General features: G+C 31.6%; 1 protein-coding gene across 4 annotated transcripts in view; it reads left to right on the top strand.

The window, feature by feature from the left end:
- Positions 1–120: 120 nt before the first annotated feature.
- The window catches only part of LOC115879743 (fatty-acid amide hydrolase 2-B-like), a 56109-nt gene continuing 37375 nt past the window's right edge, over positions 121–18854 (top strand). Inside the window, exons 1-2 of one of the 4 annotated variants that reach the window (XM_030896717.1) lie at positions 121–352; positions 12650–12734. In XM_030896717.1, the coding sequence (XP_030752577.1) occupies positions 12657–12734 (78 nt within the window). In that variant the 5' untranslated portion in view covers positions 121–352; positions 12650–12656. Of the gene's footprint in view, positions 353–8096; positions 8540–12649; positions 12735–18854 lie in introns of those variants that run through there. The other 3 variants (XM_030896719.1, XM_030896716.1, XM_030896718.1) reach the window with 3 other exon arrangements.

The following is an 18854-nucleotide window of genomic DNA, read 5'->3' on the forward strand; positions in this document are numbered from 1 at the left end:
TATCTTACCCCAATCTAATAATAATTAGACTAAACAAACAAAGAAATTATCTTTTTATTCTACATCTGCAGTATTAATTCTTTATAATATGTGTAATATCACTAACAAAAAAATAACATTATTCATTGAGGCTCGTAATCTTTCGAAAACACGACTAATGTATCAGAAAACGCAAACAAATGCAGTTAATTGGACGAATAGCTTTTGTTTGGCGTAAAAATATTACATAATATCGGTTTTGTGTTGTTTTCCTTTCGTATTTATGTGAGTAGTAAGTGCCGGTGAAGTAAATCTAGTATTTTTATTTTGAAAATAGGTTTGACATTTATTTTGGTATACTGAGAATAAATAAGTAAGTTTTGTGCCAATCACAGATTTTATTCAGTACCAGCTGGTCATTAGGTTTGTTCTCACAGCTGTAAGAAACATATTTCCAACAGATAATCATGCGCAATAGGGCAAAACGCGTTCGCATAGAAATTTTTGATTGGTTTCCAACCAACAGTACGCTGTTCACACAGAAAATTCTGATTGTTAGCTGACAGTCAGACCTGTTCGCGGATCTTTTGCAAGTAAAGTGTCCGGCACATGCGTATTGCGACCCGATGTCATTACTTGGTAAACTCAGAGGTAAACTTAACCTACAAAACGTGTGTTGTTTAGTGTTTTTTTCTTCAAAAAATAAAGAAAAGAAATGAGCGATTTTGAATCTTCCGATAAATCTGAGGCGTCCGAATTTTCGGATACAGACACAGACCTAGAAGAGCTGATGAAGGAACACAAAAATGTTGGGAACACGCTGTGAGAACAAACCTATCCGCTTGGTTTTGAGTATTCTCGTTTCACTTGCCGAGCTTGTACGCATGCCTATAGTCAGAACTCCAGTCTCTATTGTTACATAACAGCAGCTAAGCAAATATCTAGGCTAGTACGCAGAGCTTCATGCACATTATTTTCGGCAGGCTGGTTAGGAATAGGCTGTGATGCCAATATACTTAAGTAGATAATTAAGATTAACAGCGCTTTCAGATGGAGAGGAGTGTCCGCGCTGTCCGTACGCGTGTTTTTTTCAAGAAACCCGTCGGCGTCGGACGAAATCATCCGGACGGAGCATACGCGACACAAGTGAAATTGTTCATATAAACTCATGGTACTTGCTCGTAGTCGCGGACGGTCCGCTCCATCTGAAAGCGCTGTAAACGACTAAAAAGTAGAGAGACCATTATAACTAAGATATCTAAGTATTACCTAAGGTTATGTTGTATTTTTTAGTATACAGAGTGTTTATAAACATAATACCAGGCGCGTGCGGTCCATGGAAGCGGGGGAAGCGGCGCCGGCGCTACCTATACGTTGAGACCAAGCTTTTTAATTAATAATTCATAGCAAGTAATATGAATCTTAGGGTAGTGGTTTATATGTGATCTGTTAAACATATTTTTCGACTTTTTTTATTAACTTTATCGAATCGCTTCCCTTTGGAATCTAGCGTCAGATTAAGTAGTTATGTAATAAATACTTCGTATTTTTGCTCACTCCGACTTACTAGATCGCCATAACGACTCACTTCTATACATGTAAACGCCGACCTAAAGGTTCGCTTGCCAGCGGGGTATAGTACTACTTTATTTTTAACTCTATGGTACTACTACTGCCATTGCGAGTATTTGACACGCATCAGAAGATGGTTATGTAAGGCGTTTTCTTTCATGAGCTTTTCTGTGACTCAAAAGCCCGATACGTGATGTTATCTGTCTACCGCACTCCGGTCATTCAAAAATCTCATTGCTTTGTTGCCTCTTTACTTTTTGGTTGTCGCTGTTAACTGAGTTTACAATTCTTCTGCATTGCGTTCTGTTGTGAGCTGCTTCTTCCCACTCATTCTGCATGTTAATCCCCTTTAAGTTTTCGTGGAAAATATCTTTGTATCTTTTGAGTTACCCACCCGGCCTCTTCTTACCCTCTACAAGCTCACCGTAAAGATTATAGAGATTTTAGTATGCAGTTTTCTTGCATTCTGCATACGTGACCAGCCCATCTTAAGCGGGATTTTGTAATCATGACTTCGATACTCTCTCAGTTAGTTTTTTCAAGGACCGATACGTTTGAGACATGATGGAACCATTTGATTCATAAGAGTTGTCTATGGTGTCTCTGTTACAACTTGTTTAATGCGTTCATGTGTCGGCGGTACGACCGGTATTATTGCTCGGTACACTGCAAGTTTCGTTTTTGTGCTCAAGTCATGATTGTTGAAAACCCTATCTTAATTTCTAGAATGCTCTTGAGGCGCTGCTAATCCTGTGCTGATTTTCAGAGTCGATATATTGGCCTTTTTCAAAATCAAACTGCCGAGGTAATTGAATTCCGCTACATATTCCAATAGTTCTTCTCTGATTTTTATAGCATTGTTGTGATCTTCCGGGGGAATGTACATGATTTTAGTTTTATCGATGTTCAGCTTAAGGCTCAAATACTCGTATGCCCAGGTATATGGGTTCAGCATTTCTTGTAATTGCTGTCACGTTTTTGCAATTATTAGAGCGCAGTCATCAGCGTATTGAAGTTCTGTGATGAATTTTGTACGTGTTTTTGCCCTGAGTCTATTCAATTAAATTATTATACAGGGTGGTCCAAACTGTATTCCGGAAACTTCGGCAGCATATTCTGCAGATAAAAATAAGTAAAAAAGTTCGTATAAATGTATGTCCCAAAATGCTTAGTTTCGGAGATACTGGGTGTTGAAGTTTCATTTTTATTTTGATTTTTTCCAAATAATTTCTGAAGTAACGTTAATATTTGGATGAAAATTGGTGTCTGGGAGTTTTTTTACATGAGAAATTTAATTTTGATGTCAATATGACTCTTACTTGTAGAGGGCGCCACCTACATATTTTTTAACTTGTTTGAAGAGTTGCTGTCACGTTTTTGCAATTATTAGTGATGAATTTAGTACGTGTTTTTGCCCTGAGTCTTGCCCTGCTTCTTGCCCTCAAACTTTTCGTCCGTACCTGTATAAAACTACCGAGTAAAAAAAATATACATTTACGACGTTTTTTACGTAAAAAAAGTCTCTTTGTCAAAATCGCTACGAGTTATGGTTCTCGAGATAATTGGAATCGAAATTATCAATACCTGTCGTCATTGATATAAATTAAACATGTTGACTAAATAGTTATTAGACTGAAATCATAAATTTCAAATATTTTGGTGCCAAAAGTTCAACAGAAACTGATCATCATTTTTTTGAAGAAAAATTTATGATTAATTTAAAAAAATAAAAATTTTCCAAATTTTACCATTTTAGTTTGATTTTAGTCAAATAACTATCTACACAACACGTTTGTTTTTTGTCAATAATGGCATGTATTGACTGTTCTTATTCTAAATATCTTGAGAACGGTTGCTCGTAGCGATTTTTACCAAGAGACATTTTTTACGTAAAAAAACACGGAAATGTATATTTTTTCACTCAGTAGTTTTGTACAGGTACGGACAAAAAGTTATTACTCTTCAAAACAGTTAAACTACGTGTAGCTGGCGCCCTCTACAAATAGGAGTCATATTGACATTAAAATCAAATTTATCATGTCAAAAAACTCCCAGACACCAAGGCTGAATTCCCTTACAAAACCAGGCGAACCAGACCGGTAAACTACGGTAAAGAGCGGTTCCTGAAAAACATTGGTTTGATACGGAACGGTTTGGTAAAATACTGGAAACGTCAAATGTTGACGTTTTCTAAATTTCAATACCTCTATTATAAAATTTATCTTTCTTGCATTTTTAATCTGCCTATTCTCTGCTTTTACGTTTGCTATTTCTTTTCAATGGAGTTTAATATTGAAAAGTACTTTATTAATAAACTGTTAAACTCGTTAGACAGCTTAAGTGAAGATTTGCAGGTCCAATATTAAAACAGATCAATAATAAATACACAAATCTAATCAATATTTATATTTTTATAGCTTACAAAACATTCACGATTACTTGTTTTTCATGTTTTCTTTAAAAGTTCCTGACTTTAAGAAACAATGGCTGCATGATAAGTTTAAATGGTCCTAAAAGTAATTCTATTTAGTTAATGAAATTTATTTACCTTTACTGCCTACCTCCATTGCTTTTGGGTGTACCTAAATACAAAATATTATTACAAATTTTAGAAATTAAATGAGAATATCACTCGAACTTCCAATATTTGCTTGATTTCTGTCACATAAATGACATTGATTGACAAACAAAACCAGAAAAACTAGCCTTCCCGCGCTGGTTAGTTTGGTGACAGTTATAACCGAATTTTTCAGGAACCGTGTTCCGTATTAAGAAAACTTTCAGGAAACCGATAGAAACGGAACATAAAACCATAACCAAGGTAAGCAACGGAATACACCCCAACTTTCATCCAAATATTGACATTACTTCATAAATTATTTGGCAAAAATCGAAATAAAAATGAAACTTCTACACCCTGTATCTCCGAAACTAAGCATTTTAGGGCATACATTTATACGAACTTTTTTACTTATTTTTATCTACAGAATGTGTTGCCGAAGTTTCCGGAATACAGTTCGGACCACCCTGTATATTTATATTTATTCAATTAATTAATATAACATATACAATTGTATGTTAATTTGTGACTCTTGACGTTGTATCCAAAATTAAAGATAATTTATTTAAATTTATAAAAAATAACTAATCCTATAAGTATGTTTTGATTATAAAAATAATAATTTTGGGTGTTTTGAGCTACTTATTTTTAATATCGGGTTTATCACTGAAGAATTGTAAAAATTTAAATGGTTTTTAGAAGATTACTTAAAATATTCCGTTTGGAAAAAATGTGCGACAACATACAGTCAGTCATTTATATTGTTTATCTATAGAAGATTGCAATAATGAACCCGTAACAAGGATGGAGATATTACTTAAAATATAATGTGTTAAGTTCTTATATAAACGTAAATATTCCAAAGTGCAAAAAAATGACTATGACGGTTTTAACATTTTTGGTTTGAATCTTGGATAATTATTGTCTAGTAGGGATTTTTTTTATCAGAAAAGTGTAATGAGTGTATGCTTATTCAATCCCCATCTAAATATCTGTGTAGATTTTCGATTATTTTATTATTTTCGATTTGTATGCGTGGTATCTGCGCATATCTCTACTTTACCATTGATTTTACTTTCTTTCTCTACTACATAGGATTAGAAATATAAAAGAAGGTAAAGTATGGAAGTATATTCGATACCAATTAAACTTTTAGTTACGTAATCGAGGGCGCGATTTTTAAATTCATTGTTGCCAACCATGGACATATTCCCGCTGGGGATACAGATGGTAGTTCTGCTGTAAAAAATGTCAAGTTGCCACATTTATTTACTTATTTTCTGACATTGTCATTTGTTTTGACACTTTAGTTTTGTATTACGAGTTTTTGGTTTAAATGAATTGTGTTGTGATACTTTAAGCTTAAAGATTTTTACTAGCAGACCTTACAGTCGAACATTGTTCTTTTTAGAACCTCTTTTAGTGCGAAGTGGCACAAGATAGCTTAAGAGCTGTAAAAAACTCACCGCAACTTTATTAGAATATTTTGAACAGGAAAGCGGTAGTAATGGCCATTTATGCCCTTCAAGTGCTGTTAAGGACTTGAGTTGTGTTGATGTAAATAGTAACTGTTTATATATTTATAATTAATTTATTTTTATTTTCTAAAATATTTTGATTAAAAGAAAATATCTCTGTGCTTTTATATACTCTGTGTCGGTCAAGGTTGATCACGTGACTAATAGTTTATTTGATATGAACTATAGATGTGTATTTCATGAGTTGTATGTGAGTTGTATATCGGAGAGATATAATATCCTCTAAATGTATAACTTAACGAGCATTACGCACAGAAAGATACGCAAAGAGTATTGCAAAATATGCCATTGCAGATCAAGTGTGGTTCAAACAACATATAAGATAAACTAGTCGGAAGTCCGGGTTATCCACAGGGAACATGGCTTTTATAGCAAACAATAATATTATTTTTAGAAATTCAAGTATTGAAATTTTTACGATATGGCAAGTACTTATAAAACGCATCAATGCGGGCAATCTCTATGGACAAACTCACGCCATTCCATTTGAAGTAAAAGAGCAACTTGCTTTTAAAAGTGATCACCCTATATTAATATGTTCAGTAATAATTTTGCTTTATCCTGTATAATTTTTCGGGTCAGATTTTAGTTTGATTTAAAGACAATTATTAATTTTGAAGAATGTTTATTTTAACTACATATTAGGCTGGTACTGGATAAATTCCGATTTAGGGGTAAGTTTTATTGAAATTTAAAATGTATTCTTCATTTTTAGAAAATGTCATATCTCAAAAACATTGCATTTTAGTCATATGCTTTAGTTATATGCTTTAATTAAACTTCCCTTTATTTTTTTTCCCAGAATCCGCATATCAATTAATATTCTGGGTGCGTGCGTCTCAAAAGTGGCTCACCCCTATAACTGTTTATTTTTTTTAGATAAAAAAAAAGAGATTTGGTATGTTAGTATATGATTTAAATTAGGATTGATTGATGTATTCAATTGTTTTCGGTCACTTCCTGTTTCACCGGAAATGACTACAACTTTTGATTTTTAAATGAAACCCTCGGTATTTTTTTACTTTATTCGATAGAAAATGACACTCTAAATAGAATAGAAAACAAATTTCTTGCAGTATACGTATATAATAAAATTATATAAGGATTCTTGCCACTTGCCACACAACTGCTGATATAGAAATTTAATTCTACGCTGTGTTTGTCATAATGCGGATCAACCTGCTCTCACTACCGGTTTCGGAGCCCTACTCCATCATCAGGTGAGCTTGGGCAGATCCACAAAATGACAACCACAGCGCAGAGATAGTTAATTCCCACTTGTCGGAAAGTGTCGGTTAGATAGTGTGCGCGTTGAGGGAACACAGCGGCTGACCGACCGCTGAGTATTTTACTCAGCGGCTGACTGTTTTTGCGTGTAAAAAGAGACCGTTTAGGGAAACCGCTTACTCAGCCACTCAGCAGCTGACCATCCCTGAACGCGCCCATTAAGTCCCGAACGGGAGATAGCGGCCTGCGTGCAATGGTAGTACTTTCGTACCACCGATGCGCACTATCGATAGTAAAAGAATGGTAAAAGGTTTTTTTTTCAGGCAAGCCAAATTATAAAATAGAAAACAAATTTCTTGCAGTATAGGTATATAATAAAATTATATAAGGTTTCTTGCCACTTAACTGCTGATATAGAAATTTAATTCTACGCTGTGTGTCTAACCGACACTTTCCGACAAGTCGGAATTAACTATCTCTGCGCTGTGGTTGTCATTTTGTGGATCTGCCCAAGCTCGCCTGATGATGGAGTAGGGCTCCGAAGCCGGTAGTGAGAGCAGGTTGATCCGCATTATGACAAACACAGCGTAGAATTAAATTTCTATATCAGCAGTTAAGTGGCAAGAATCCTTATATAATTTTATTATATTCTAAATAGAATAACATATATCATATGTCAACTTTTGACATTTTCGCATATGGTTTATTTGAAATTGTAACATGCGGTTCACAACGACAATTTGACTCGAAATACCAAATGTGTGGTACCAAATTATCAATAAAAAAATGCTTTTTCCAAATATGTTAATAAGTCACCCTTGTTCCACTTGAAAAATTGAGATATGATTAAAAATACGATTTAGGCATCTTTTAACCGGCCAGAACAAGACACGAAATACATTAGACTATCAAATCAATTTTTACAAAGCTCCTTGATTAAAATTCCTGTTTTTAACACAACCATGGTACTCTAGATTGAAATTTAAAATACGATTTTTTAAAGCGAATATGTCAAAAGGTGATATATCATATAACATTCTATTCAGAGTGTCATTCTCTATCGAATAAAGTAGAAATATACCGAGGCCAATTATGCCATTGAAAAAATCAAAAGCTGTAGTAATTTACGTTGAAACAGGAAGTGACTAAAAACAATTAAATTCGTCAATCACAATCCTAACTTATGTCATATACTAACATACAATAATATAAATAATAAGTTACAAACAGCTTCTTAAGTTAGTTACTTCTTCTAAGTTATACCCTTATACAAGGGTTATACTTAGCTTCGTTTGTTCCGCTCACCGTACCATCAACTGCTCTCTAAAGCTAAAGGAACTTTGCTAAAGAACCGGTACTGTGTTTTTATTTGAACGTCAGCGGTACAACGGTGCTCGTCTAGAAGGAAATCTTCCTCTCTCCAAAACAGTTCCTGTTTTATGTTTTGCTTCGTGCTCGAATAGTTACTCATATACATTAGTTCGTACGGACCGGTAACCATTACGTGTGACACCGCGAACCATATCGTCTGAATAAATTTCACGGTGGAATTTGGCTGCGGGTCAGAAATTGTTCGCTCGAAAACCTGAATATAACGACATTTTCTTTAAACCATCTGAGATTTGTCACGCGAAGAAACAGATATTTGACTTAGAAAGAAGAGGTAAGTGATATTCGCATGTTTTCGCATTGTGTTGTTGTTCTGAAATTGTTGCTGTTATAGAGACTAAACATCTTGGGTTCTATTTTGATACGAAGCTTTCTATTCAGGCACGTATAACTAATAAATTAAAGGCTGCTTATAGAGGGTGTTTCAAAAAATATGCGCCATCTCTCGTGGGGAAATTCGACTCGTAAAAATAAGATTTATTTTTCATATCAACGTAGGTCCGATTCTGTCTTGTTTCGTAGCCACAGGGGGTTAAAATCTTCATTTTCTTTTGGATTTTTTTATAATTTCCTTTCAAATGCTTTTAGCGATTATAAATGAATTTTAAGGATAAAATTTATTAAAAGTGCGAAATATTTTAGTGCTAAAAAGTGTCTATATATTCACCAGGGATGTGCATATAAGTTATCACCAGGAATGTTTTTCTAAAAAAAATATGCTCGTCTCTGACTTTTCTCCCTTTTGTTAGCAAAATTGTGTAGACCGTTAAATGCTGATTAAAAATTGTCTCTTGATATTTTGTTGATTTCGGTCTCCTTGATGATATAAACGCAATTTAATTAATTTGCATTTATCTAATAATTTTAATAGGGACCTTTCATTTTTTTTAATGTCATTAATCGGTCAAGATGTTAAATATGTACAAGTCTTATTTTTATGTGAGGAATCTCCCCACGAGAGATGACACCTGTTTTTTGAAACGCCCTGTATATGCAAATAAAGTTGTAACAGCAAAACTAAAAAAAACTCTAAGTAAAAAAAATAAATAATAGCAATTTTGAAAATTAAATAACACCTATTTATATTAATTAGTTTTTGATTTGTAGCATTACAATGAGCTTTCATCATTATTTTTATGAGATAATAACTGACGAGAATATTGTAAATATTACCAAATATCTTTTATCTTCTACAGGGATATGTGTATCTACATTGCCACACAATTTAGAAAGCGTGCATTTTTTAATTATTAGTTTGAACATACTGCTAAAGAATATTTTTTGATAATGTTTTATATTTACATATATATAAATTATACAGGGTGGTCCGAACTGTATTCCGGAAACTTCGGCAGTACATTCTGCAGATAAAAATAAGTAAAAAAGTTCCTATAAATGTATGTCATAAAATGCTTAGTTTCGGAGATACAGGGTGTAGAAGTTTCATTTTTCATATTTCGATTTTTTCCAAATAATTTCTGAAGTAACGTCAATATTTGGATGGAAATTGGTGTCTGGGAGTTTTTTGACATGAGAAATTTGATTTTGATGTCAATATGGTTCCTACTTGTAGAGGGCGCCACCTACATATTTTTCTTTGAATAAGAAGACTAAGGAAGGAGCATATCAAAAATCTTAGGTACACCGCGATGGGCCTCAAATATGACCGACTTAAATTCCGGTTTATCAGTGTCGTTCTAATTTTATTTAAAAAATGTAAAACTATGATGTAGGGTAGACGTGGGGTAGACTCAATAATTTGTTGTTTTATTTTACGTTGTGAATAAATGTTGGTAGTTATTAAAATTGTTATAAAAATATATAATTCTAAAAATAGATAAGTTATAATAAGTATTTATTAACACAAACATCCGATACGCTACTGAAGCAGGTAAGTCAAATTAACGTATCTAAATTCTTTGACATCTAATCTTTGACAAGAAATAAATAAAAGCTAAAATGCAAGAAAAATATATAATTTAGTTAATTTAAGTGAATTTCATAAATGATCGGTTTACTACACGTATGTATATTATATAGTCACTTACTAGCGAAAAGTTGTTCCATTATTTCACTCAATTTTTGCCGAGATCTACCGCACGCTACACAACCAACTATTTTAGAGTCTTTTTCGATAAATCGCGATAGTGTCACTGTTAATTTAAGTTCTGCCACAATTTCCATCTAGATTTACTACCTTTATACAACTATCAGTAGTAGAATAAATAATAAATAACATAAAATAAGCTCCGTAAAGACTGACAAATCCACAAAATTTCAAATCAAATTCAAATGTGTCAAATGAATCGTCAAACAGAACTGTCAAGGATCCCCACCCTAGAGAGCTTTTATGGTGGCTTTTCCGCCCACCATGCATGAATACATGGATAGCATTATGCTCCTTCCTTAGTCTTCTTATTCAAAGATATTTTTTAACTGGTTTGAAGAGTAATATCTTTTAGTCCGTATCTGTATAAAACTACTGAGTAAAAAAATATACATTTACAACGTTTTCGACATAAAAAAAGGTCTCTTGGTAAAAATCACTACGAGTAATGGTTTTCGAGATATTTGGAATGGAAATTATCAAACCTGTCATCATTGACATAAATTATACATGTTGACTAAATAGTTATTAGACTGAAATCATAAATTTCAAATATTTTTGTGCTAAAAGTTCAACAGAAACTAATAATCAAAATTTTTTTTGCAAAAAAGGACGATAAAACACGTCCTTTTTTGCAAAAAAAAAAATTGAGTAATTTAAAAAAATAAGAATTTCCCAAATTTATCATTTCAGTGAAATAACTATCTACTCAACGTGTTTATTTTTTGTCAATAATGACATGTATTGACTATTTCCATTCTAAATATCTTGAGAACGGTTGCTCGTAGCGATTTTTAAGAAGAGATATTTTTTACGTAAAAAGTTACACAGATGTATATTTTTTCGCTCGGTAGTTTTATACAGGTACGGACAAAAAGTTATTACTCTTCAAAACAGTCAAAACACATGTAGATGGCGCCCTCTACTAGTAGGAGTCATATTGACATCAAAATCAAATTTCCCATGTCAAAAAACTCCCAGACACCAATTTTCATCCAAATATTGATGTTACTTTAGAAATTATTTAGAAAAAATCGAAATAATAATGAAACTTTTACACCCTGTATCTCTGAAACTAAGCATTTTAGGACATACAATTATACGAACTTTTTTACTTATTTTTATCTGCAGAATATGCTTCCGAAGTTTCCGGAATACAGTTCGGTCCACCTTGTATAATATGCTGGTTATTGCTAAATCCAACGAAAGGCGAAAAACTCATGAAATCTTGTGTCCATAAAATATAAATTCAATTTTTTATTCAATTAGAATTTAATATTCAAGTATAATCTTTTTTATTTTCTATTTATTATCTCTTAATATGACTGTTGCTAGTAGCCATAATGGCTCTTATCTTCCTCTTTTAGTTATAATATAATAGGTCCAAAATTAAAATTACTTCTTAAGGCCAACTGGCAGTAAGCGCCATTAAAACATAAAGAATAGTACGAGCCAAGAGCTAAGTAATGACGTCTGTAGGGCTTGATATCACTAAAATTATTATCTATTGTCATTCCTCAGCAGTCTTTGACACCTTTTTTTTCGATCGTATGGTACTTGCATTGCTATTTTGATCTATTCTATATATGTTTATTTAAAAACAAAAATAGCTACTTTTTGTAAAATGCCATTGCGTTTGCATCCAAACGGAACTCAGCTTGTCACTAGCTTTTTTACACGAAGAAAAATTTGCGTAACCAACAAAGAAACCTAAGGTTTTAGGGAGTATAGTAAACGCCACGAATGTTTGGGAGTAATTCATCGGTCGCTACCATGTGAACTAATCTGTTCAAGGTCACATAAAACTTAATTCCAGTGCCGTGGTGTTTCAAGTCATATAATAATCAATATATAAGCTGTTGTAATTTCTTGTTTTAACTGTCAAAGTCTTGTCAAAACAAGTCAAATATATTTGGTTATAAATATAAACTGGAATGCCCCATTGGTCGCACTGCAAGCACACCAATGGACTGACGCACAAAAACGAATTAATCAAAGAAACGCGATATAGTATCGTCTTTGTCAAGCACATTAACATTTTAAAATAAGTAGGAGGAGCGCAGGCAGATGATTAGACCGGGCCTTTAAAAACCTACGTCTGCGGTAAAAATTTACGTTTTTAATGTAAAAATCATAGTGCGCGTGTCTATTCTAACTTCGTCAAGCGATGAATTACTCCCAAACATTCGTGGCGTTTACTATACATACATTTCTTCTCTACGTAACTACTTTCGGGGCACTTGATCATGTCGTTAAGACTATTAATTTTTATTTTAGCAGGATAATGGAGAACGTGACACAAAATGGAATCATCTTTGTTGAAAATAAGCAAGAGAAGAACAAGGACATCGACAAAACCAAGGTGAGTTATTATGAACCATATAATTTATAAAATTTGAATTCTTTCAATATTAAATTCTTGACAAAATTAAACAGAAAAAAGAGTAAAACTGTTTAAAACTTAGCACTGAGGGATTAAACAAAAAAAGGGCAACGGAAAATTCAACCCATCCTTATTGTAGTTCATATACCTAAAACAATAAAGTTCTAGCTTCTTATATCATTTGTTGAAATTACTGTATCTATAAGGATAAAAGAAGTATACCACCAGTAGTAGTACTCTGAACCCTAATGGAAAGTACCCTTTCATGGCTGTTACGCAATTTTTCACAATTGCCATTCGCTTTGGCATTAAAATTTGTGTAAGAGTACTACATTTCAGGAAAAACGGTTTGTCAATGTTCTTAAAAATAAACAAAATATATTATTTTTATATACCCTTTTGAGGGCTGTAACTTCTTCGGAAAGCATTTTAGGGCATATATTTATAGGAACTTTTTGATTTGTTTTTATCTGTAGAATCACCCAACAATGCTAAAGACACTATTTTTTGACACCCTGTATAATATATCTAAGGTGAGGAGGGAATGTATAAAAAATAAATCTTATTTTTACGTGAGGTATCTCCCACGAGAGACGGCACATGTTTTTTGAAACGCCCCGTACAGATGTTTCAAAGATTTAAATGGCTTTGGAAATACTCCAATATTAATATTCTGTAATTGTACACACAGAAAAATAAATTCCTTCCCTCAAAGCAACTTGCTTTATTTTAAGATAATGTATGCTTTTTATATAACGAAAAGAATATATTCTTCTATGAGGAATATGATATTCTAGATTTATTATTTTCATCAGAGAAAATATTTATTTAATTTAAAATTATACTTTTATAAGAAGAAAGTCTTCGCTTCCGTTCAAGAAAATATATTTACTTAATTTAAGAGAAATGATATTAAAACAATTTAATTTGGATATTCTTGGATGAAATATTTTTAAGATTTCATTGTTTTGTGTGAAGTAAATTGCAGAAATTTTGTTTTAAATTTCTTAGAATTAAATTTTCTTATTAAAAATATCATATTCTTGTATTAAAATTATTTATTATTGTTTGAAAATTAGAATGTATTTAAATCAAGAAAAAATATTTAACTGTAACGAAGAATACCAGACTTCTTCATTAAAACTTATAGTTTTAAAACAAGTAAATCTTTTAAAAATATAAACTACTCAAAACAATTATCGCATATTTTCTAAAAAAATAATATTAATTTGAAAAACAAGACACTTTGAATTCCCTGACTTACGATTTTAAATAGTATGGATGCTGTGAAGGGACATTCGATATAATAAGCCTACGCGCTAACCTGTAATTTTTAGTCGGCCGACTAATTAGTTGCAAAAGTGAAAACCATACATACTTATGAAGTCGATCGGCCGACTATTTTATTACATGTGAACGCGGCTCCATAAGGATATATTGGTTACAAATATGCAACTGAATAGTCGACCGATTAAAATTTGTCTGTCAGCGCATAGCCTAAAGCTATGCAATGTAATCAAATATTGGGCCGATCATCGGCTCAAATAAGAATGTATTGTTTTCACTTTTGCAACAAATAGTCGGCCGACTAAAAATTACATGTCTGTGCGTACCCTAAAAAAACTCACAAGAGAAAGGCAGAAAAATGCATGCTTCATTTAGAAATATGTAATAATTAATTTTAATCAAATATTTTTCTATCATTAAAATATCTGAAATTCTAATTTGAAGAATAATGTGTGTGTCTTAAGTAGAGAAGAATATTCTTAATGGAAGCATATATTATTTTCAAGAATTTTCATATTCTTGGTTTAAAAATTTTTTCAGTGAATTTACTCAGCTCTACACTAATGGTTACTTTCAAATAATCCCGTATAAAAGTTACCACTTAAAAATACCCAATAAAGTCTCTATTATTGGAGATAATATTTGCGTCATCGTCTATATACTTACCAATAGTAAACTGACCCAAATTCAACAACATATCAGTTTTATGTTACCGTAAATTACGGCGATGTCTCTCTAGAATATCCTTCTTTCATTTTCAGTCACTTTGTTTGGTTGTTGTACTGCTTTGTTGATGCTTCGGTTGATGCTATTTGGTTGTTTTCTAATCTCACAGCTAAATTTTAGATTGGAATTTCATTGGCCTTTTTACATTTTTGGGACACCACTGTATAATTTGATGTCGTTAATTCTGTGTCGTTGTTCTGTAACGTCAACTCGCTCATCTGTTTTATTAATTACCATAGCATACCTGGCACAATACACCTTTGCTATCGAAACTTCCTTATCAATATTTTTTTCACTTGTCAAGTTTTAACAGCTGTATGTCAGATAGAACTGATCAAAATTTATACTATCAATTCTGCAACTAAATAATCGGTCGACTTAACATTGCATGTTGGCTCTAGTCTCAGTATTTGTAGTATAGTTATTATGTTAAATATATATTTTTCAGATTAATACGGATTTTGTAAACACCGATACTAATTAATATTTTTTTTCAATACGTCATTCGTCGCTATTTTAATAACGCTTAATTATTCTCATCATTAATATTTTTTGCATTTGTCACCTTATTAATGCCTTACTAACATAATGATTACATATTTATATTCCTATAAAAAAGCAATAATGTTTAAATGAATTATGAGGAAATGTACAGCTGGTTCCAATAAAATTGAGTACGATTTAAATCATATTTTTATTATTTCGGGCAGTATATTCTATGATACCAGTCCCCCATTTCTCTAATCATGTCATGCTGCCGTTCTGAAAAACTTATTTGCTACTTTGTCAAAAGCAAAGTTGTTTTATACAATGTCACAACAACCTTAACATGTCAAAATACTTGACACATAAATATACACTGTTCAAATATTCGAAAAAAATGTAGTCGTATCTATTCATTTTTTTTTGGAACCAGCTGTACAGCTGGTTCCAATAAAATTGAGTACGACATAAAACATATTTTTATTATTTCGGGCAGTATATATTCTATGATACCAGTCCTCCATTTCTCCATTCATGTCATGCTGACGTTCTGAAAAATTTATTTGCCACTTTGTCAAAAGCAAAGTTGTTTTATACAATGTCACAATAACCTTAACATGTCAAAATATTTGTCACATAAATATACACTGCCCAAATATTCGAAAAAAATGTGTAAAGAGTCGTATTCATTTTTATTGGAACCAGCTGTACATCATTTTATAAAGTACAGGGTGTTTCAAAAAACATGTGCCATCTCTTGTGGGGAGATTCCTCACGTAAGTGTTCATCTTTTTTCGATTTATCATAATTTTCTTCGTGTGTGCTTCTAGCGATTCGAATGAAATTTTCAGGGTAAATGTTCCTATAAGCGCGACATATTTTAATGCTAAACTCAAAAGTGTCGACAGATTCATCAGGGACGTGCATACGGGTTATCACTGGAATATTTTTCTAAAAAAACATGTGTGTGCGCCAGTGACTTTTTTCCTCTTATTAGCAGAAGTGTGTAGGCTATTTAATTTAATGCCATTAAAAGTTGTATCTTGAGATATTTTGTCCATTTCCATCTCTTCGATGAGATAAACGCAATTTTATTATTGACAATTAATAAAATAAAAATAAAACTAATAAATTAATTATTTAATGTAATTTATTACTAAATTTTATTAAAATTTATATACACTGAAGTACAGTGCTACCTACAGCATATTCCCCAAAAAAATAATGGTATTATCTTATTTTACGTGAGGAAACACCCTGTATAAGCAAATAGTAAGTATTTGAGTAAATTGATTTATACTTATTTCAGAACTAACAGCTATACTCTGTTTTTTTTCTCAGGTAAGATTTCGACAGACGATGACAGAAGAAAAGCAGATGACGTCCCATACCAATCTATTTATTTTACTAAAAAAAGTTTCTAATAATTTTAAGTTATCTATGGATGGGTTTAAATATAAATCCGTCATACGTCGTGTCTTGTTGTTTTTAACCAGTTTTATTGGTTTATTTAAAAAATGACAGATCGTATTTCAATTTTATTGGTTTGACGGAACGATGAACGATAAACGGACGCCGATGCGTATGAACTCGCTTTTAGATTTTTGTCATTTTTGACGCTTGTCAAAGTCTTGCCAAATTATAGGTTATAATTTTGTGTCAACTTTTGTTAAATACCCTGCGTTTTGGAAGATGATGCATTTTGATTCGTATTATTACGTGTGTTTTGTGTCTTTCAAGTCAAGTGGAGGAAAAATCCAGTGAAAATTAACTGTAGACCCAGAGCACAGTTTATGGTTAATACTCGCTGCCCAGGCAGAAAGTCTTATACACCCCATCGTTAAAGTTTGTATACCATCTCGTCGTAGATAAGTGCATCTCGTATATGGTAGAAGGATCAAACTAAACACATACTAAAAACTGGAGTAGCTATAAAATATCGACATCACACGATATGTAAATAATGGATTTTAGTACTGCAGAAAAATAATGTCAAAAGGTACTGGTTTAAAAAAATTAAGATTAAAGTTAATTAATCAACCTTTAAGGTATAAAATTTGGTAAGTGTTATTATTAATAAAATAGTTTGTTTTATTTACCTATGTTGTTTTATTTATTCCTGTGGAATATTACAAATTTGTATTTGTACATAAGTTATATTGATAAATATAATCATAAATGCGGGTAGTTTCATAAAGCTTGAAAGTAAAAAATAGTTCTTTTTTATATTTTTTTGGTATGTAGTGTCTTATTCTTGTTTGTTTTGTATTAACACATACCGGTTTTATTAAATAAAAATAACTCGATTACATTTTTCAGTTTTATACAGTTTTTTTCACAATATTTTGAAGTAATCACTTGTCATCTTGTCAATCAAATTTTAAATATTTCCTGCTATGCGTTCCAGTTGTACCAACTTATTTCTTTGTAAAATAAAATAAACTACTTTGAAATTAAAATGACAGACACATCTATCACTGTCAAGGATCTTCTCGTTGGACAGACTATAGTAGTTTAATTCTATACAAACAAATATTTCATTAATTAAATAGCATTTCGGATTATTTGAAAATAATTAATTTTATGTACAGGGTGAGTCAACGATAGAGTAAAGTCCATTATCTCATTTGTTTCGAGGTTTACAAAAAAATGTTACATACAAAAGTTATAGGGAAGATTAAGATACACATTTTAAAATTATTATAGAGTATACAGGGTGCTTCAAAAAAGTGTGGCGGATATAACATATGTTTTTTTAAAGGCAACACCCTATTTTTTATTTTTAGATTCTGCGTAAAATTCTATAACTTTTTTTATACATAACGTTATATACCTAAAATTAATAGTTTTTGTAATATTTAAATTTGTTTATACAAATGTTAAATTGCAGTGTGGCAAAAAATTGTCAGTAGTACCATTGTTTCTGAAGTTGGAATACCAAAATTTGGTATGAGAGTTCTATAGAGATTAAAAAGAAGATATATGTTAAGATATTTTAGTTAAATGCTACAGGGTGTTTAAAATATATTTATAAATTTCAACTACTTAAAATTAAAAATCTAAAATTTTTAAATGGTACACCTATATATTTTGATGTTTTCTGATAGATTTTGCAAAGCTCTTCAACTTTTATTAAGTATGTCATATACCTATTTTTAATAATTTGCGATTTATTCCAATTTTTTCTATTTTTACCCATATCTTTAATACAATTACGCTATAACATCGTAGTTACCATGACAAAAAAAATAATTATTATCAAAATTTCATATGTCTGTTAAGCAAGTTAAGAACAAAAAGTGAATTTTAATTTAATTTGTATAAATGGTAGAGGTAGAGAGGTACTTTCAGATTTTCCTAAAAATGGATTAGTCAATGTGACTGATATACACGAACAAGCCAAAATAAACATAGTTTTTGGTTCAGTACTATATATTATATAGTACTTTGCTAAGTACTATAAGAATATAGATGTAGATTATCTAGAAAACATTTTCATATTATATTATATTATAATATTTTCAGTGTGTAATGGGACGGTTTTGTGGCAGTAGTAATATTGGTTTTACGAAATGAATTATAAACCAGAATTACTACGAGAAA

The sequence above is a fragment of the Sitophilus oryzae genome, unplaced genomic scaffold, assembly GCF_002938485.1.
Source record: "Sitophilus oryzae breed Bouriz unplaced genomic scaffold, Soryzae_2.0 scaffold_1586_pilon_pilon, whole genome shotgun sequence".
In the NCBI taxonomy this organism is placed as follows: domain Eukaryota; kingdom Metazoa; phylum Arthropoda; class Insecta; order Coleoptera; family Curculionidae; genus Sitophilus; species Sitophilus oryzae.